Source organism: Centruroides vittatus, unplaced genomic scaffold, assembly GCF_030686945.1.
Source record: "Centruroides vittatus isolate TY-2023 unplaced genomic scaffold, ASM3068694v2 contig_231, whole genome shotgun sequence".
NCBI lineage: Eukaryota > Metazoa > Arthropoda > Arachnida > Scorpiones > Buthidae > Centruroides > Centruroides vittatus.
In genome coordinates this window covers 6,783-29,656 of record NW_027121445.1, presented here as the reverse complement: position 1 = coordinate 29,656, position 22,874 = coordinate 6,783, and the positions used below count along the sequence as shown (strand labels likewise).

The window sequence follows — 22,874 nt, the reverse complement described above, 5'->3', positions numbered from 1 at the left end:
AAAATTTCAACATCGGATAGGTTAATATATTTTTTGTACATAATCGGTTATCCGAACAACCCCAGTCCCCCAATTGATTCGGATAAACGACGCTCTGCTGTATTGTAAACTGAAAATACAGTTTACGATATATATTTTTACTTCTCACAACTATTGTATATTTCAATAGGTGTCTTCCATGTTTATAAAATTTCAATAAATATCTCAATTTTAGAAAACTCTTCAAAAGACATTTTAATTAAAAGTTATCGGTATTGAATATTATTAAAATGTTACACATTATATTGTGGAGAATTTTTGATAAAATACATTAATTTAAGGAGACTTTACAATCTGGCAACATTGACTTCGATGAAGTCCGTCGACGAGAGTACAAAATGGCGGCTTGATTAACGTTATTTTTATCATTTAATATTTTAGATATTTGTAAATATGTCCGAACCAGGGAACTCTCATTCTTCCGCTTTGTTTCCAGCCTATAGCGGCACTGTTCCCGAAAATAAGTGTGAAAGTAAGTTTTTAATAAAGATAACCTAGCACTTGTGCAGTTTAGGGGGTACGGCTGTTTGAAAGGTTTTCTTCGATTCTAAACTAATTTGACTAGATAACTTCCAAAACACGTATAATTTTTTGGGAATGGTCCATATAAAATATGCTATAAACAAAAAGTTGTAGGAATACTAATCAAGTGTGCACCGTTTGGAAACGCAATTGCTCAAGCTTGTTTTCGTCGCGGAGCGGCACATTGGACGGCGGACGCGTACGAAACGTGTCACGTGACTACTTATTCGTCTCGGCCATGACGTGTTCCTGGATGGAGCGCGATTGTTTATATCCGCCAGTTTTATTAATAAATATTCACATTATACAATACTCTGCTTGTATTTTAATATATCAATTGCACACTTTATCATCCCACAAAATATTCTTATTTTATACATTAAATTAGTATAATTACACCTCTGAATGAGACTGTTGGGGCCTTACAGTGGTAGAACATACCCGTAGAAGCATAAAAGTCAAAGGAACTATTCCTCTATATATATATATATGACTCTTTGTGAGATACAACCCCTGAAATTGGTGTACTTTTGGGTTGGATGCGATTGCGAGTTGCATTTCTCCGCCAAGACTATTGAGTTTAACTATTTGGCATGCGTTACTTTGCTAGCTTTGAGCGGCTCACTTGACTGATTGTGGCGTACTTGATATTATATAGTTCTAGGGAGGTGCGGTGGGCACCGGGATGCGAGTGATAGTGAGCACTGAAGCATGTGCCTACGTGTTCCACGAGGCAAGTAATAGCAAGGGTTGCATATACAGGTATGGTTTCTTTGAGTTTTTTGCTCATATGGGAATGGAAAACCACTTGTTTGAAATTCATATCATACCTCAAATTGTGCCACTTAACGACATTTTGCTTAATGATAGATTCCATCAGATTATAACAGAATTGAAAAATCTGTAGTATCTTGTATTTTTTTTTTTTTTTTTTTTTTTTTTTTTTTATGTTTAGATACATAAATACTTATTTCTATGTTATATATAGAGATGTATGAGTAATAGACTACACTATGTAAGGTTTGTCTAAGTACATTCTATGATGCTTGCTTAACGATGTATTTTCGGAACATATTCTCGTCATTAATCAGTGTGTACTGGTACAGGTACTCTTCATTTTACGACCGAGTTTCGTTCAGAGAAATCATTAAGCAAGTTGGTCGATAAGTGAAGAGCTTGCGCCGGGAATATAGGATCGTTGTAAAATTATACAAACTTCAAATTTAATTCAAACTTATGCAACAAACTTCAAATTTATTCATAAAAAGACTATTATAGTACGCGCAAGCCTATTATAGCATGCTTAGTGCGCATGTCACCATTCGCCACTGACCGACACTTCAAGCTGAGAAAAGGGATTCCCCGAATTGCAGGTCGAAACTCAATTGGTTGTAAGTGCGAGTGGTTAAGCAGATAGGTCGTAAAGTGAGGAGTACCTGTATATAGGATTATAAAACAAAATGTCTTAGCATCACCTTATTCTACTTACTACTGCTTTGTTATAAGTTGTAAAATATATTGCAGTCAGGATTTATGAGCACTCAATTTATGACAGTTAAATATAAGCTGTTTGCTGTTACCCTCTTCCTGATTTATGAGAGAAAATATTCTATGTAATGAGTGTGACAACTGATACATATATAAAACACTTTAATAAACATGGCTGCATCAATGCATGGTTATATCTGACCGTGACCAAGACCTTGCCATTTTACGGATTTCATCTTGCACACCTAGCAATGTCATGATATTATGCAGCGACTTCAGATAGGAAAGCAGAAAGTGACGCATGCAATGCCACTCAGAGTTTCCAGATGGAGGAATTTTTATCAACTGATAGAAAATTTGAGGAATTTTTTGGGGTACATTTTTTTTTTTACTTTGATCTTTTTTCAATAGACTAAAGCATTAAAATTTTGACATAATAGAACATTGTTTTGTCATCTACAGAGTAAATGTAGATTGCAATGAATTTTTACATGTTTATTTCCAATAATTGCATAAATGTTTAATGGATTTTCCTCAAAATTTAATCATTGATTTAAATTTTATTAAGTTTGGTAAAAATCAACTGAGATTTCGTTCAGTTGTTGTGTTAGAGGATTGATTATTTTGGTATTATAGGTCAGCTTTAAGCAGAGACTATTTATTTATCACAAACACAGTAATATGTTTATAAAGAAATAGTGCTATAACATATATTTTTTAACATACCTGAAATTATATTAATTTTGATTGTAATTTTTATAGATTTACAACAAGGAAATGATTGGCTTGTTAACACTAGTTATACTCCTGCCTGTGAAGAAACTTTATTATCATTTCGCCAAGAGTAAGTTTCGTCTGATGTTTTTGATGTTAAAATATAATTTTATTAATAGTTTCAAATAGTAAGGTTGTCTATAATTGTACAGTAAATCCTATTACTTTTTAATGACTTATTGCATATAGCAGTAAATAATTTAGATCAAATTAAACTATTTTTACACAGAATTACAGAGAAAGAATTTAATATAAAACCAACCAAATACATGTTGATAATCAAACGATACAGATGGATTCTAATCAGACTATCTCTAATTTAAATTACTTAGTGTCTTAATAATTAATTAGTTATATTACAGCTCAATTAGAATTAACTGTATCATTTGATAAAGAATTTACATGTATTTCTGTTTGTGAATGTTGGATTAATTCATATTAAAAATAAATTGACTAATGTAATGAGAAAACAGTCTGAACTGTGCTTCAGATACTTAATATTCTATTTTTTTTTTAATAATTTGTAGTAAATCTCACCTACCAATACAAACTAATTAGTGTTAAATCCTATTTGGGTTTTAGCAAGTGTTTCGAATTATCCGAAATTCTTCTTTCCGATGTATTTTTTATGTTGTAAAACCAAAACCATTCACACTTCCAGCAAATGGGTTTAACGAACGAATATGCAGATGTGTTCAGTTTATTTTATAAACCTGTCTCAGGTTTATAAAGTAATTGAAATTGCCTTTGGGAATTTGGAATTTTGTAATTTGAAACCTGAGGCAGATTTACAAAGTAAAACAAAAACATTTGTATTCATTCATTAAACCCATTTTCTGGAAAAGTGCAAATGGTTTTCGATTTTACAAGTTATCTGTTTCAGCTTTGGCTTTAGATTTTAGAATTTTTTATGTTTATGTGGGGTTTCTCAATACACTTAGTTGGATGAGTCTGTTGTACTACATCAGGATGACTTACAGAAAACAAATTTTTTTCTTTTTTTTTTTAAATTGGCAAACTTTGTTCACATATGGTATTTCAACCTCTTTTATGATCATGCAGGAAGGAAGTCTAATTTTTGTTTTCTATTCCGATAACAAATTTTTCATGTATTTTGAAGGTATATGTACAGCACGCTGTATTCCAGATGGTGCAGGGTAAGCACAATAATCTTTTGATGAGAGAAAGGAAGCATTCTAGTATGCATTAAACAGCACATTGGTGAACTATGATGTACTATTACATGTTCTGATATTCTTCAACAAGTTCAAGGTTGGGTGACCAATGCATATTGCACTCATTGAGCTGTGGATATGGAGAGCTCTGATGAATCAATATAGGCTTCTCCATAATAATAATATTAACATCATTTTTACTACGCATTCGTATTCACCCAGAGTTATTTTGACAAAATAAGTCTGCAAATGCCAACATAGTGCCATTTGCTTCTACCATTTTATGTTGCCAGACATTCCAGTAAAAGCTTATTAAATGTACTATGCATTTGTTCTTGACTGGACATTCCAGTCAAGAACAAATGCATGTTGCAATGACTAGAATGAACCTGAACATCCATGCTTCTTTTTTCCCCATTTGGTTTAACTGAAAGTTAGTGAGGTTCTATTGTACTAACATCTGTTGCCATTGTGTACTTTCAGGCTAAATTATATTAATAATTTAATGAAAACTAGCATTATAACCTGAAAAAATGTTATAAATTCTGGTTTAAATATACTGATTAAACATCAGTTATTTTTCTTACACCATTTGTTATATTTACATTAAACCTTATCTTGAGTGTTGTACAGATATGTGACATTTGATATATGAAGCTTACTAATACAATAACACCATGATATAAATAAAGAATAGTGGACCATCTTGAGGTATCAAATTCAAGAATTTAAAACAAAATTTTATAGCTTGATGATAGTCTAGCAGAAAATACTTATAACAGGAACAAGATAAGCCTGAATTTAATTAATATCCAAGTATTTGTATCTATACTAAGTAATGGTTTTATGCCTTATTTTAATTTGATTTATATGGTTTTGTTGACATTTTGAGATCTAAAGTAACCATTTTTATACTTTTAGAACTGTTCAAATAAGTGAAGATGAAATTAAGAAAGAAGAATGTGATATTAAGGAAGCTGAGACCGAAAAATTCACAACAAAGTATCGAAAATCGAAGAAGGAGTCAAAGTCTTCATCTAAAAAGAAACATAAGAAACATAAGAGAACAAAATCATCGAGGGTAGAAGATTTAAGAGGAAGGTTAGAATAAAATTTATATTGTAAACTGTAATAAATACCTAAAATTATTTTTAATACTTAATTACTTTTCAGGCCTGCAGAAAGTGTTTATGAAATTTTATCAAAGAAAATATTCATCGAGGAGACTGGACTCGCACCCGAGCATGCTTATCGCATCGATTGCAAATCTGACAAACAAAATCTTGCTTTTAATACTTTCTATCATAAACATACAGCAACATATTTCAGTGATAATAAAATTCCACTTGGTTTAACAGAATTTGAAGAAAGTAGAATGATTATTAACTCTTTAAAGAGGAAGAAGAAGAAATTGGCAAGATATTGGAAGAAAAATAAAACAGAAATGCTACAAAACAATGATATTTTAGACTTATCAAAACCATTAATAATTGATACTCATGATGCCAAGCCTTATATTCCTATTGAACTGTCAATAAGTGAATTAAAAACTGCTTCTAAAATTGATAATACACAAAATAAATGCTCTCGGAATATATGATTCTGCCACCGAATTATATATTCAAGGGAAAGCTCCAGTTAGTAAAGAAGCTGGAAGTGGTGGTGGTGATTTAAGTGATAGCTCTTACAGATCTGCTGTAGATCAGTATTTATATGCAAAAACTGAAGAATTTAATAAAGCTTTAAGAGAAGATCCAACCAATGAGCAAAAATGGATGGATTTTGTTGCCTTTCAAGATGATGTTACTAGCAAAGAACAGATGAAACACTCCCAAAGGATTGGATGCTTGGAAAAGAAAGTTTCCATTATAGAAAAAGCATTAACTCATATTCCGAATTCTTTACCTCTTGCAATTTTGAAACTTGAAATCTGTCAAGATCTATGGGAAATAGATAAACTTCTAAATGAATGGAAGCAGTTATTGTTCTACCATCCTAATAATACATATCTCTGGCAGCAGTACATACTTTTCGTCCAGTCACACCTGTCATATTTTACAGTCTCGCGGACTTGTAAACTGTATACGAAATGCATCGGAACATTAAATAAAATCTTGTCAGGAACATTTCAATCTCATCAGCCATCTAAGAATTTAGAAGAGACCATTTTGGGTGAGTTTAATACATATTTCGATAAAATACATAAAATGAATTTTATACAATCACTTAAAATTTTAGTTTTAAAAATATTCATAAATAAAACTAACAGGGAAGTTTGGGATCTGTGATTGAATCCAGATGAACTTTCCCAGAATTTCTCAGGGGTGGTCTGTCTGGATATGTTGGTAAATAATTCAGTTGCAGACTGTGTACCTGCAGTTGAATTATTTACTGTCAAACATAAATCAATTCAATGACATGAAATCTTGTTGAAATCTGCTTTTATGAAAACATTTCATGCTATTGAATGAGGCCAATGTATTTTTATTGTTAGATATTTGATTTGATTAATTTTAAACGTTAAATATTTTATGTAAATTTTTCTATTAATAAAAATATATCATTAATATAATTACTAAACTTTGATTTATACAGATATTTTCTTCCAGTACTGTACATTTTTAAATCAGTGTGGTTATACAGAAAAGGCTATAGCAACGTTTCAAGCCTTAATTGAGTTTAATATGTTTCGTCCAAGAGTTCTCCCCAAAGAAACGACAGAAGAGGACCTCAAGACTTTTTTTGAACCTTTCTGGGATAGTGGCGCACCACGGTTTGGAGAAGAAAATGCTCCAGGGTGGGATAAAGTCTTTACGGAGAAGAAATTAACTATTCATAGAAACGAATCCTTAATAGGTATTTAAATTTAAACAATTTAATCAATAATAATAAATCTAATACGTAAACATAAATTTTATTTAACATATATTTTAAAAAATGATTTTAATCGTTGATATTATATAAAGTATGTAAAGTACATTCTTGCTAACCAGTCTGTCAATTATCTAGTATATCTCCAGTGTGATCTCTTCTACATTTCTGTTTTGTGAGAACGTTAGTTGTGTCACACATTGTTTTCTTGTCTTCATTCTGTACACGGTGCATGTCAGTGTGCAATACCGCATTATTTCTCCACTTGTCTTCAGAATAATTGGTACTGAACAGATCACATCATTCATTGCCATTAGGCAAGCTTTAGATTAATTCACTCTCAGTAATCCAAGGCACTCATACTTATCTGTTTTTCCCCTGTGCAAGAAAAGGACAGATTAGCAAGATTCTAGTGTAATTTGAAGACAATACAAAATGTAAGTTGAAGTCTTAGTGTGTCCTCATGTCATAGGAACACAAACACAACTGCAGTCAACTGTTATAAGCTCTATTGTGTTTCTGTTGAATGTAAAGGGCCTGCAACTAATTTTTCATTTTGAATTTTTTTTAGTTGATGTTACAGTTGAAATGACTGCATTTTACAGTATATGAAATACAATTTTCATCTCTCAACATGTTCTATTTGGTGAAAGTCAAGCTTAGGACCCAGCTTAGAACCTGTATATTACAAAATAGATTCCAAGCCTGATCTGCACCTCAACCATTTCGTCAATGTTCATTGCTACTTGCCGTCACAGATATACAACACATGACTATTTTCTGGCTGCATATCTTTAAGTTGTTATTCTTAGATGAATTGTCCAGAAATCATATTTTAACACCAAAAGCAGTCTTTTCAAATCAAATCGCAAGGAATTTCCAAAAACTAAATTTCATCTGCAATAATTCCATTTAGTATCAATGAATTTAATTAATTTACAATAACTTTTATATCACAATAAGACCCCGCTTAACACTGATTCGATATAATGCAGTCTGCTCGAAGTCTAAAAAAAAAAAAAGCTCAAAATTTACACTGATTCAAATTATCAAGGCTTTTCATCAATTTATCAATTTGTATATAATACAATTATTTACAAACACAAACCAGTCAGAAAAAGGTGGCAATTTGCTGTAGCACTGTACTTCCCTTAAATCTATGTTTGTTTTCTGCAATTTTGGAAAAAAATATAGCATCATGGATGCCATAGGCAATATCAACTTTGCTTGACAAGAACTGATAAATGCATGAACAGAATGTGGAAGAAGTTATGGCTGAAAGTATCAAAGAATTCTCAATGAGAAGAATCTATCGCTGTATCGTTAGGTTGACCACATTGTCAACCTAATTGATACATCAGGACTAGGAGATGTAGACGAGCAGGATATTGAGGAGTTACCGCAGGGTTCTGGTGAGAGCCTTATCAACGATAACCTTCAAGAACTGGCAGAATAAGGAATTCATATAGAACTGGAAAATAGTGATCATGAAAATGAAGAACCTAGAGAATTTCTCTACAGATTTCTTTAGTAAAAGTTTGGTAACAATAACTGAATTGTTGATCAAATTGTAGCGAATGATCCAGATTTTGAAAGTGCAAAAGCAAAATGAGGTGTTTTGGATGCAATCTTCTGCTATCGACATTTGCTTAAGGAAAGGAAAAAAGTGACAAATGAAGCTACATGACTTTATCACAAAAAACGAGAATCTCAGAAAAGCTAGGACCTTCGTCAAAGAATGAACTTTACATTTCTGTGTGCATATGTTTGTGTTATTTAACATATATTATTATGCAAATTAATATAAAAATAACTTAAAGTAAAATCTATTTATTTTCTATTGCATGTTCCCCTTTCCCTATTTACTCTATGTTAAAATGACCTTGTTTAAAGCTGTTTCGTTTAGCACTTTGTCATTTAGGAATGCATCCCCCCCATGTCAAGCGGGATCTTACTGTATCTTGATTTATTAATAAAACATAATCAATAGATTATTATTAATTTTAACACACATATTTATTTCTTGTAAAAATAAATATATGAAACAACGTTTTAACAAATTACTTCGTTTACGTTTATCATCCGTTGTTCGCTACCAGCCGACAAGTCCTCATCTTCACATCCATGGAGGCGACCTTTCTTTGTAGGCTGCTACCACCGTAATAAAATGCAAAAAAGGTGAAAACCATCCTCTGGTGCTATCACCAATTTTTCATAAAATTCAATTTGAGTAAATATAAAATTCAAAACATGGCCGACGGTAATACTTGTCGACTGGTAGCGAACGACGGATGATAAACATAAACAAAGTAATTTGTTAAAACGTTGTTTTATATTATATTTTTACAAGAATTAAATGTATTACTGTCAGCCATGTTTTAAATTTTATATTTACTCACATATATTTATCTTTATTTTAAAAAACAGTTTTCTTATTATTATTATTAGATATTAATTTGAAGGAAGAAGAAATTCTAGAAAATGCCAGTTCAAAGTCTCAAGTATGGATTGAATTTGAGAACTTGCGTGAACAGCATCACTGGCTGCCTTGGAGTCCAAATCTAGAAAACAAGGAAGATGACTGTGAAGATCCGGATAGGTCGATTCTGGTTGATGATGTCAGTGATATGTTGTTTTCTTTAAAATCTGAAAAACTGAAATTCCTGTTGATTGTTCAGTTTCTTAGATTTCTAGGAGTGAAATTTGAAGATTATAATAGGACACCTTACTGCAATAAAGACTTTTTAAACCAAATATTTATCGAAAGTCCGGCAGAAGTACATCCATTTTTACATAATGAAATGTCTTCATTTGGTTGTACAGATTATCATGCTAATTTAACGCTTCTAACAAATCAACAGAGATTTATATCTTTAATAAATAGATTATTTGAACAGTCCATTAAATTATTTTCTTTTGACTACAACCAGTTTTTGACATTTCATTGGATCAAGTTTAATATTAGACAACTTCAAAACACTGCTGACAAATCAAACTATAAGCAAGAGTTGAAGAAAGTTAAAAAACTTATTAAAAATTTATTAAAGGAAGAAATAAATCGAAATAATTTAGATCTGTGGCAAGAATATGCTAGACTGGAATGGTTGGATGGAAAATTTAAAGAGTCAGAAAATGTCTTTCAGACAGCAATTTCTTTAAGTAATACTTTTCAGATAAATGAAGCTAGTTTATGGAAATTTGTACAGACATATGTTGAGCTGCAATTAGGAATACACTCAGTAGTTAGTTTCGGAATAGGTAGATTAGAAGTAGCAGAAGAAAAGAAGGCTAAGTCACTTTACATGCTGTGCTTCTTAGGAATGGATGATCCATATGTATCTAAGTGTGTAAAAAGTTTAACAGAAATTCCAGCGACAACAATTTTGAAGGCTCGAAGTGGATTTCAGAGGATTATAGAATTAAAAGCAAACAGTATAACAGAAAATAGTGATGAAATAGTGAAACCTTCAGATTTAGCAACAAGAATTTCGTGTTTTGCGTACTTTCAATATCTGACTTGCGGAATCGCAGCTGCGGAAAAATTGTATGAAAATATGATCAAAGTATTAGCTAATTCATCCAACGATAATTGCTACGAGTAAGTATATTTAGGTATTTTTAAATACAGGTATGCATCGCTTAACTGAGGTCCTATGAGATTAATTAACATTAATAAAATTATTAAAATTGTGTGCAGACCACATAAAACAGTGTCACTGGCTGTAGTTTGCCTAATCGTGGTCTATACCAAACCGTATATTACCATGCCTTTGTCTATACCAGGGGTGTCCAACCAAAATCAAGATTGGGCCGTTTTGTAAATTTATTTTAGTTCGCGGGCCAAGACAAAAAAATATTTTCAAATTACCGGGGTGCCGATTTACGAGTCTCTACTGTATTTTGAATGTGAACACAAATTATGTTTGTCTACCAGAAACTTGCAGTATTTATGTGGATTTTTTTAGAATTTTTACTGCTGGAAATTTTACTTAACGAAAGTTTTGAATATTCAACCAAAGTTGGCGGGCCGCACGGGAAGTCACATCAGGCCGGATTGTGGCCCGCGGGCCGTGGGTTGGACAGCACTGGTCTATACCATATTATGTACCATTATACTATAGTCTAAACTAAATAACATATAAACATTTGTCTAAGTACACTTTATGATGATTTGTTAATGTTTATCTTGGAATTATCCTTGTCATTAAGTGGTGCATACCTGTAAACTGGAGTCCTTGAATTAGATTTCAAATTATTCTCTAGTGAATTTGAAATCTAATTAAAGGTATTCAATATAATATATCTGAATATTTTTTCTTATTATCAGAAAGGAAATAGAAGCGATATTTGCATCATATCTGCAGTTGTATACCTTCCATTCTTCAATAGCAATTGTTTCACTGAAGACAATCCGGCCAATTTTATCAAAAACACTCGACACTTTTCCCGAAAATCCCTATTTTTTATGGTTATTTTTGGATTTAGAAGTCGGATCTGGAATTGCCAATTATTTTCGAAGGTATGATATAGAGTAAATCTCTAATATTTGAAAATAAGAAAACTTACACAATTTTCATTTATATTTCAGATATTTTACCAAAATTTTAAAACAAGAATCAAAAGTTTCATTGATGCAATGGTTGTTTGCTATTATTGCTGAATTAAAGAGATATTTTAAACTATGTAATGTAGAGCAGCTTGATAACTTATGTAAGTATACTTTTTAATTGTTATACTTATTTTTAATAATATAAGAACAGATACATGCATTTATTGTTTAGTATTGTAAACAAACAGATGGCTGAGGAAGTTAAGGCATTGGCCTGTCACTCCAAGAACCTGGAAATGATTCTTAATGGCCAAAAAACTCCAGGAATTTTTATGGGCAATCTGTCCTGGATATGTTGTGGTTTGTCTCTTACTGCTCAGTTGTTTTTGTGGGCTTGGCCAAACCTGTAGTGGCTATGGAAAAAGGCTCTGTTATTGTTAATGGAGTGAAAGATTAAAAAACAACAAATGTATCATAGACAAAACTATATGACTATCACACAAAAATATGTTTAAAATATTGATATTTTTTATTTAAGATATGAAAATATTTATTACTTAATTTTCAGGTAATTTGTGTGCATTGATAAAGAACACACATTTACGCTTACATACTGTGTAGGTAAAGAAAAATATATATATATATAAGTAGATTAATTAAGACATATGATTTGTTTTTGTTAATCATGCTTAGGAGGAAGAATGCTTATAATTTGAATTTCTTTATCATTATCGGTGAGATAAAGTTTGATAGACAACACACAAAACAAAACATGAGACACAGATCTATTTTCTTATATTTTCTAACAAAATAAACAATGAGAAGAATGCATACAGCTTTTTAATAAAAGAAAATAATAATAAATACTTATGACTACCTAAACTAATGGGGAATACAGTGATACCTCGGTTTTCATCGCTAATTCGTCTGAAAACAATTGACGAAATCCGAAATCGACGAAAACCGAGGCAATTATTTCCATATGAATCAATGTAAATCCAATTAATTCGTTCTAGACACTCCAAAATACATACCAAAAACACATTTTATAGAGAATTAATATAGCGTTAAATACTAAAAGCAATAAGAAATTAACATGAAAGACTAATTAGCATAAAGATAAAAGCATTAAGATTAAAGATAAGATAATTAGCATTAAGTTGAAAGCGATGGAATTGTTTGTCTAGACACGTGGGGTGTAATGTCTTGTCTTGTAGAAATTAGTTGGACATGAGCTTCTAACCTATATTGCTTCGTGGTAAAGTGTGATGTAATTGTCATGTAATAGTAGTTGTATTAGTTTATGATGGTCGTATCACGGGGAATGATGCCTTCTGGGAGGTCCGTTTCAGGGTAACTGGTTCCTATTCAGGCAATACAGACGTGGAGAAAACCCGGAAAACTCCACATGACCAGCCCATCCTGGCGAAGCGTGAACTCACGATCAAACTCCCAGTGTTCAGGAAACAGAACCATTAGCCATTGGTGGGCCATTGCGGGGTAATGCTCACAGAACGAGAAATAATGTCACACTGAACCGGAAAACATGTGGGTTGCCCTTTGTTTTCGCAAAATTAGCAGCGAGGTCACTTTGGCATGCCAATGAAATCTGAGGAAATTGACAAAAACTGAAACCGACGATAACCGAAGTCAACAAAAACTGAGGTATTACTGTATTTGAGAGTCCAAACAATCAGTTTACAATTCACCTATACACACTGGGGTGAAACCATTTAATCCTCTTGCAAACCTTGTAACCGGTGCTGTCAAAGTTCATACGCGAACATTTTCGGCTCCTCAGAATCCACAGACCCATGGGCAGTGCGGTCTCAGGCGACGTCTGTGAGCTTGTAATTCGGCAACTGGAAGAGAGGATAATTCCACTGTACGGCAACAACATAAGCTTATATACAAGATATGTGGATGACATCATGGTACTATGGAGAACGGACATACACGTCAAGGTATTCTTAGAGCAGTTTAACGACAACCGATATGGCCTCAATGTCGAGCTTGAGCAACATAGCGAGACAGCGTACATTTCCTGGACCTGAGCATTGAATTAGGAGAAAACAGCATAATTACCTCCATATACCACAAGGCTTCTAATTTCCCGACGTACATACCAGCGGATTCTTGTGACCCTTACCAATACAAAATGGCGGCGTTCAGGACTCTGGTCAAAAGGGCGCACACACACTGCTCGACACAGGAAACACTAGAACAGGAAATGAAGTACCTGCGAGAAGTAGCAAAAGGGCATGGATGTAATGAATTAATACAAAGGCTAGAGAGGCAATATGAAGACAGTACCCGTCAGGCGCCACCCCCTAATGACTGGATTGGACAACCGACACAATGAATAGTACCAGTATCATACAACTAGGGATTGCAATCCAGCAGTGTTTTGAATCCAGCTGGATTTTTGCTGGATTGAAATCATTCCAGCTGGATCCAGCGTGGATGTATTTTTGGCGCAATAGTATTATCTGTCTGTCTATCTATCCTTATGTTTTTTAATTGAAATAAAACATTTTTAAAAAATACTTAAGAAGCTTTTATTATTTAGACTGGTCACTATAAATCAGTAAAACTTCTTACACATTTAGGTAGTAAACTTAACTTTGGTTCGGTTTAACACTTGAGATAGAAATAATTAACTTTAAATGTTTAGTTAGATTATAATTATAATGTAATCTTTAAGTTAAATAATAGCAAAGGTAATTCTACTGATTAATTTATATTAATATGTTATAATAATGTAAGGACAGATAATCAGTGGCTAAGTGGCTATCAGTCTTACCAGTTTTCATATATAGACTCTACATATTAGTCTGTAGTTATTTATAAGTATATAAAACTATGTACTGGAAGTAGAATAAGTTAAATAAACTACACCTTTATCAATCCAGCAAAATTTAATAAAATAATAACGTTTTCAATCGTTTTTAACGATCTTCCTCAGTTACAAAAAATAAGTAGAACATTAAATATAGAACATAAAATGTGTTCGGAATAAATATAAAAATTAACGGAAAACGTCCAAACGGACAAAATATAGATAAATAAACAAAATAAATAGCGGAAAAATATATACAAGGTGTTTTTTTTTTTTAACTGACGATACTCAGAAACATCTGTAGAGCAATCTAGCAGCCGGACTGTCGCCAAATTTGGGAGAGTGACTAAGGACGACATGGAAAAGAGATTCCGCGAAGAAAAAAGTAGTACCTAAATTCGCCGGTAGAGGAGGATTTGGCGCTGTTGTAGCGAAAAAGCTACCAGCACTTCACTGAAGAAAGGGTCATCAGTCGCTTTTTTCCACTTGCATGGCCGCCTCGCTCCCCGGATCTAACCCCATGTTACTTTTTCCTGTGGGGTTACTTAAAGTCCAAGGTCTATCTTGGTAGTGTCCCAAACTTGATGACTTTGAAGGACAACATTTCTCGAACTGTGATGAACATTCCTGCGGACATGTTACGTTCGGCCATAGAGAACACGGTGTTCAGGATGCAATGAGTTGTCCAGCAGGACGGTGATCACATTGAAGAAGAGAGAAGGTTATTTGCTGATTAATTAAACTTTCGTTATTACACTGAAACCTCTGTCTGATTATTCATTCGTGTGTTTGTTAATTGCAGCTGGATTTTATGCAGATTCTTAGCTGTTTTGCTACAAACAGCGCCAAATGCACCCCTACTAGAAAATTTGGGTACTACTTTTTTCTTCGCGGAATCTCTTTCCCATGTCGTCCTTAGTCACTCTCCCAAATTTGGCAACAGTTCGGTTGTTAGATTGCTCTACAGATGTCTCTGAGTACCGTCAGTTTAAAAAAAAACACCTCGTATATAAGATCAATGAAACCAGCATTGTCCGTTAATAACATTAATTAATGTAAAAGGATCTCCACATGGTAGACAATGAGTCCGCATCTCTATGGTTTATACAACCAGTTGTCATGTGCGCCTTGCAGATTTCCAATCTCTCAAGATGTTTGACCGTTTGCCTATTCGTTGTTGTTTTTATAATTGCCGCTTGATCCCATTGGAAGTTAACATCCTTCTGTCTTGTGTATGATGCCAGTGCAGTGTTGTCAAGGTTCTTACTGATTGTATATTTGTGCTCTTGAGCCTTTGTTTTAAACTGCACATCGTTGCACCCACATAAACAAGCTTGGAATTGAAATGTTGGTTGTGTAAAGGCATCGAATATATAACCTGTTGTTGAATTCCGATCCTCTTTTCTTTTTATCGTTTCTTAAAAGTTTGAAAACAGTGGGATTACATTGGTATACAATATGAAAATTATCAGACCTGGCAGTACATCTATGTATCTTGTTTTAAAAAAATGGGATGTAATTAAGCACTATTCTTTTTATATTTATTCCAAACACATTTTATGTTCTATAGTTAATGTTATTTTTTCGTAACTGAGGAAGATTGTTAAAAGCGATTGAATACGTTATTATTTTATTAAATTTTGCTGGATTGGATTAAGATATAGTTTATTTATGAGTAATTTAATTATTAGTGTTAGTAAAGTAGTGAGTAAGTAATTAGTAGCAGTCTAGTAGTTAGCAAAGCGGCAACGCGATGACGTAGACTTTTTCGCAATTATTTAGAAAGTTAATTGAGTATTTGCGGATCCGCAGCCTGGATCCAGCACAAGTGCTGGATCCAGCTGGATTGCTAGATGAGGGATCCAGCAATTGCAATCCCTAATGAAGACACAGATCATTGGAGAAATAAGTCAAGCCAATTCATGCATTAAAATCACCCATCAACAGAAGATCATAATCTGAAGTATAATCAGAAATTAAATCTTCCAATTTTGCAATTAAAATTTTAAAGATAGGAATATGAAGATATGCTAATATAACTTATCATTTCTCATACCCCTTTATTTTGCCTCCAGTTAAATTTCATTCTAACAACCATTATATGTTGCCATGACAGCAGCATGTTTACTTCCCCCAGGTCTTCGTTTATACCTAGAAGTAACCCGCCCGAAGGTCTACCTCTTCCTAAAACTTTTAGTAGTCATTACCTCAAAAACTTTTAATCTACAGTTAAGGCCTTTAACTCTCGAACACGGTGAAGCTGTAGACCAAGTCTCGGTTAGTGCCAAAATATCAGTTTCAGAAATATGTTTAACAAAATCACTATCATTCAGATTAGTTAGGAGGGTACCCTGAGAATTCCATGTTGAAACTTTCAATCCAACAGTACACTTCTTTGGATCGGAGAATGAAGATTTTGAGAATTTATCATTCGATTTTCCACTAAAAAATCAAGTTTTAATAATTCTCCTCTATCTAAGTCGTAAGTATATCTCTCAACACCAACTTGCAAAACATCAGCCATCTGTCGAACTTTCCTGCCTTCCAGCCCATAATCGTGTAAAAAAGGCAGAAGTTTTTTCCGTCTCAGTCTTGAATGTCAACATAAATCATCAAATATTTGTATATTCTTCAATGCATCATTAGCCTTTATCTTTCTAATGTTACCAAAAATTAATTTCTTTTCTGAAAATGACTGTAATTCTACCAATACAGTATCTGATCGGTTAAATTTCACTATCTTAACCGTTGGAATTGATTTTGATTCACCTATCAGTTTAGAAAACAGGTTTTGCACTTTCCTATTCAAATCGGAACTGTCATCAGTTAAACCTTTAATCAAAATATTTTTCTTTCTCATTTCATTTGACACCTTGTCTGTAGAATGCAAAATCAAACTATTTTTCCGCTGCGCGTCGTCTTTAAGTTTGGAAATTTCTTCTAATTTAACCTCAAACTGAGTTAATCATTGGTCATGTTCATTATGTAAATTAACCAACCGGTCAATCTTCGTAACAACCTCGTTTAGAGTCGAAAATAGCCTATCAAATCAGTCATCCAAATATGAAATAATCTCCCTAGGAATGGACTTACTTGTGTCTATCTTTGAAGAGAAAAAATCCTCCATTCTTGCCATCTTGAAGAAAGGTTTGCTCGGAGAACGATGCCACTTTACAGTAGATACCGATGATTGAATCTGTGAATGCGGCAGAGTACGATCAACAGGACCAGAATTTAATTCAATCCCACTTATAATATTAACAACAACTCGAACACCATTATTCCAAAACACAATATTTTCCATAATTTTAAAATTCAAAAGAAGCTCACAAAAAAGTTCACCAACACTCTTCGCAGCAAGCAGCGCCACCCCATTTTGTTTTTGTATTCTTTCACCTGTTCCATGTGGTAATTATATATTGAGTGAACTCGTGTATTTTAATGGATTTGTATAATTTACAGGTATTTCTGAAACTGGTTTGTGTTGGAAAATTCGTTCTTTGTTTGAAAAAGCTGCTACAATGTCAAAACTGTCCCATTCTGTTTTGCTGTGGAGAATGTATATAAGATTTGAGGTAAGTTGTCAAATAAATATACTCACTAGAAAAGTAATTTATATAATTATCCAGAAATTTTGAGAACACTTGTATATCTGAAAGACAGGTTATTTTTTTAGCTAGAAATGGGCTAATTTTAATTAATTAAATTACAGAAGTTGTTCCTAATATACAAGTTTCCTTATCCTATCCTGAGAGATCAAACAAAATAGATGCTGATACACACGTGTGCACACATCCATTCACAAATTTTATTTTCCGTGTTTTGACTTTTTTGGGTTCAGGAGTCTCAAAATGTCGAGTCAGTAAAATTTTAGAGGGTTTTTTGGTTGCATGGATTGATCTAGAGTAGGATTTTGACTGCAACATTTACTTACCATGCAGATGCTTCTAGGAATTTATAATTATTATTCAACAGCATGAGTGTGTATCTACCTATCTACAGACCAAATTTCATACTTTAATTAAAATTAGTTTACATATTAACACTGTAATGACCATACAAAAACCTTTTTGGACCAATTCAATCCTTTATCTATATTCCACCAAAAACTGACAATATGTAACACAAAGATAAAATATAAATCTTTAAAATGACTGAGGAGATATTGCTAAAAACACATACATGTAAAACACTCAATGCCAACCTTTCTTTGTAAGTTCCAACACCGGTTACTTCAAACAACACTAAAATGTTTTTCAATATGAATATGATTTTACACCAGAGGACTCTACAGTTTGTTTTATCTATAAATACAACTAAGCCTTGCTTGATATTAAAAAACATTTTAGTTTTGTTTGAAGTGACGAACCTCAATTCCTACAAAGAAAGGTTGGCATTGAGTGTTTTAGCAATGTATTGTCAATCATTTTAAAGAATATTTGTTTTATCTTCATGTTGTGTATTGTCAGTCTCTGGTGGAATATAGAAAAAGATTGAATTGGCTCAAAAATTTTTTGTATGGTCATTACAGTGTTAATATGTAAATAATCCTGGGATAAAATGTAATTATGCAAAATTATTTTAATTCTATATGAAGTTAATCGAGCTTTTAGATATGTAACTGTAGAGAAAAATGAGATTTTATTATAAGAAAAAGCTATTAAACACTTAAGCTTACATAGCTCTGTTTTAAATCATATTTTTTTAAAATAAAACACTTAAATTCATAACAATAAGTATTAAAAATGTTAATTTCAGTTGCAGCAAGGTGATATGAAAAGAACCAAAGCTGTTTTCTATCAAGCTATTAAACAGTGCCCTTGGTCAAAGGTAATTTTTTAAATTTAATTTCTGTGTTAGTCTTAATATAAGATGATTATAATTAAAGGATAGGTGTTCAAATGTACAAGGTTGTACTGCATAGTGCCAAAATCGCCACATGGCAATATTTTTGTTAAAGTGGTGATAAAAATATAATGCTGGCAATAAAAACCCTAGTCTACTTATATTGACATCTAGCCTGAAATTGAATCACAAAGACACTTCAAGAAAAATAGCAAAATATCAAGCTTCCGTACAATGGGAGTCCCATGCAGCAAGTTACAACAGGAAAGCAGGATGTGAGCCTAGAATCAAAAGTTGCTTTCATGCAATGCCACCCAGCATCCAAGTATTACGTCTGAACCGCTCACTTTCACTTTTTATTTTTATTTTCTTTCTCTTATTGTCATAGAAAGATAGAAATGTAAATTATTTTTTGTTTGAATAGTTTAAAAAGAGAAAGTTGGGTGAGTTAAAAGATAAGAGGGGAGAAATTAAAACAAGAGATTTCTACCTCCCACTCTGTTAAATGTAAGGAAAACAAAAGAGAAAGCACTTTATTGTGTTCAAATTACAGCTTGAAACTTTTTAGTCACAGCTGCATTCCATAAATAAGAAGGAAAAAATCATATTTTCACAATTACAAATCATTGTTTGAGGAAGTTGTAATTAAACACTTTGAAGAGAGTTGGGTCCAAATTCAGATTGCAGAGAAGATGTCCATCTTTTGTGCAATCTGAATTTGGCTCCTATCACCAGAACAGGGAAGAACATAGCCAATGGGAATAGGAGAGAAATCGTATAAAAACCCATGCTCCCAAGGACACAGCATCTTTTTCTCCAAGATCAACAAGTCTTTCCCTTCAAAAGACCAACTCTAGTGCATCAGTACTTCTCTGTCCTGAAGAATCACCCAATTGAAAAGTTGTCTCTGTCTGCTGCAGGAATTACAGGACTCTTTCTGCAAAAGATCCTCAGTAACATCCAAACCACCTGAGTAACAAAAAGATACTGGTTGCCAGGTGGAAGATGGTTTAATCCCTTCCTTTAGAATAAATTTCTATCACCCACATGATTGTCAGTTTTCTATGATGTCACATGACTAATTTTAACAGTTTTCTTAAGGTTATTTTTTAGTGGTTGTGGTTAAACACCATGCTGAGAGGAGAAAAAATTCAGAAAAATTATTATGCTGATGCTGGTCACTCAGAAGGGACCATAGCTGGTCTTAATAGGTTCAAAACAGCAATTCATCGTGTTTTGGATAAAAAAAGAAAAATTATGTACAGAACGAGAGTTGGTTGGAAAAAAAATTAGTCCTTGCATGATTATAGGCATGTTTTTGGTTTGGCAACTCAACAGAACATGTAAACAAGAGATTTTGTGTGAAATTTGGGCAAAAGTTTCACATGTTTAGAAAATATCAGGAAAAAATTTACAAGAATGCAAGTTACATAAAACTAAAGGATAAGCCCAAATTGACTGAAGTATATAAACAAGCAAGATTAGAATGGGCGAAGAAGTATATATTGTGGACCAAAGAATGGAACAATGTAGTGTTTTCAGATGAAAAGGAGTTTAATTTTGATGGCCCAGATAGGAATATTGCATATTGGCATGATTTATGCAAGGTACTTAAGGAATTTTTTTATTAGACAAATGAACGGAGGAGGCTCTGTCATGGTTTAGGGAGCCTTCTGTTATAATGTTAAACTTGTTCCTGTTAAAGTTAGCATTACATTAAAATCTAAAAATTATCAGGTGTTATTGGAGAAACATTTGCTCCCATTTCGATCAGGAAGAAAGTGGTACTATCAACAAGACAATGCTCCCTACCATAACTCAAAGACAACTCAACACTAGCTTAAGGCAAAGAAAATTAATATTTTACCTTGGCTGTCAAGAAGTCCTGACTTAAATCCTTTTGAAAACTTTTGGGGAATTTTAAGTCAGAAGTTATATGCAAAACACTTGCAAATTTTCAAGTGTTCAAGAGCTTCAATGTGAAATTATGCACCAATAGAATAATATTGACAATGATCTACTGAAAAAATTGGCAGAATCAATGCCAAACAGGCTATTTAAAGTGTAATGAAGAAATGGAGCAACAGTCATATATTAATGGACAAAAAAGTTATTTCTTAGTATTTAGTGGTCTTATAATTTATTAACAGTGAAAATTTGACTTTTATAAAACTAAACACTAAAAGGTGTTAAGATTGTTGAACTAATTGTTCAAGATTTGATTATTTATTGTACTTACTTTGTTAGGAATAACAATTGACCATTAAACATTGTTAGTTTTGAGAAAACTAAAAGAATGTAGTGGTTTTACAATTTCTTAACAGACTGTCGACTAGGTGTTGCTACTGCACAGTACAGAAGCTTGACCATGATTTGTGAAATGTACTGTATTTTCATGCTTCTTTGAGACCTTTAAACAGTACATTTACCCTGTCTAGTTATTATCAATTTTTTTTTATATGTTGAATTTAATATTTGTTTATTTCTTGGATATTTATTCTTATATTGATTTTGTATAGGTAATATACATGGATGGTATTAAGTGTTTTCCAACAGACATACAAGAAATTCTGGACACCATGATGGAAAAAGGATTGAGAGTAAGAACGCCTCTCGAAGAGATAGAAATGCTACTCGAGCATCGACAGAAAACTAAATTGAAAGATTTGGAAGAATCGTCAGCAGAGAAAACTGAAGCATCACAGGAAATGACAGAAAAAGTTGAAGAGATGGTAACAGATACTTGATATTGTGTAAATTTATTGTAATATTTGTACATAATTAAATGTTTTATACAGAATTATATAAGGTATTTATCATGCTTTAATTTATTTGAATTACAAAACTTTGAACTTGATACTCATGGAAATAACAAACTTTCATTTATTTAATGATTATGTACTTAATTAAGTATTGTTAACCCTTAACTTTATGCACTCAAAGAACTTATAATGGGTTTCAGGAACAATAGAACAATTTATACTATAAAAAGAATTGGTTCTTCAATTCTGCCCATAGTATTCAGTTTTGAGTTATTCATGTCCCAATAGACACATACTAAGAAGTCGTGTAGTATACAAATGATTCCAGATTGATCACATAGAGTAGAACTACAATATTTGGAAATATCAGACAACCACCATTACTATGAGGAGTAGACTGTATACATGGGCATCAATCCATAAGGAACAGAGGGGATAAAGTATATCCTCCAACCCTCTAGGTCAATTTGATGCAAGTAAAATTCATTGTAAGCAGTTCAACAAATGGTCTTTATTTTAATTATTTATCTGTTATGAAACTTAGTTTACATGTAATAATGGAATCTATAATATAATATATCCATTATAATATATAAACTGAAATGCCAAAAAATTAGAGACACTTATGTAATAACATGTAGCTTCTCCCTCGGCCCATATAACAGTTCATATATGATGTGGCATAGATTCTATGAAGTGTCTGAGTTGTTGCACAGGTATTTTAATCCAGACATGTCTAATAGTTCTCCATAATTCAGTTTGCATTTGTTGGATAGTTCTGCAAGACATTGAGTAACATTTGCACAGTATCCCATAAATGCTCTATGGGGTTCAAGTCTGGCAACTGAGACAGAAAAGGGAGTAGCTGAAAATCTGTCAAATACTCTCAAACCATTGTTGTGTTACCCGTGTCCTACAGGAAGTAGTATTATCCTGCTGATACAAATCATTACTGTCAGAGAACATAGCAAGCATAAAGAGAACAAAAAGTCTGTCACAAGATTAGTATA

At 32.6% G+C, this 22,874-nt stretch overlaps 1 protein-coding gene across 1 annotated transcript; it reads left to right on the top strand.

The window, feature by feature from the left end:
- Positions 1-344: 344 nt before the first annotated feature.
- Positions 345-21,910, top strand: LOC136971075 (nuclear exosome regulator NRDE2). Its single transcript, XM_067265544.1, is given in 12 exon segments — positions 345-511; positions 2,812-2,893; positions 4,920-5,099; positions 5,172-5,559; positions 5,561-6,170; positions 6,594-6,854; positions 9,318-10,467; positions 11,197-11,388; positions 11,458-11,579; positions 17,720-17,832; positions 19,016-19,087; positions 21,622-21,910. Coding segments are annotated over 12 exon segments (3,477 nt in total). The 5' UTR covers positions 345-432; the 3' UTR covers positions 21,850-21,910.
- Positions 21,911-22,874: the final 964 nt, after the last annotated feature.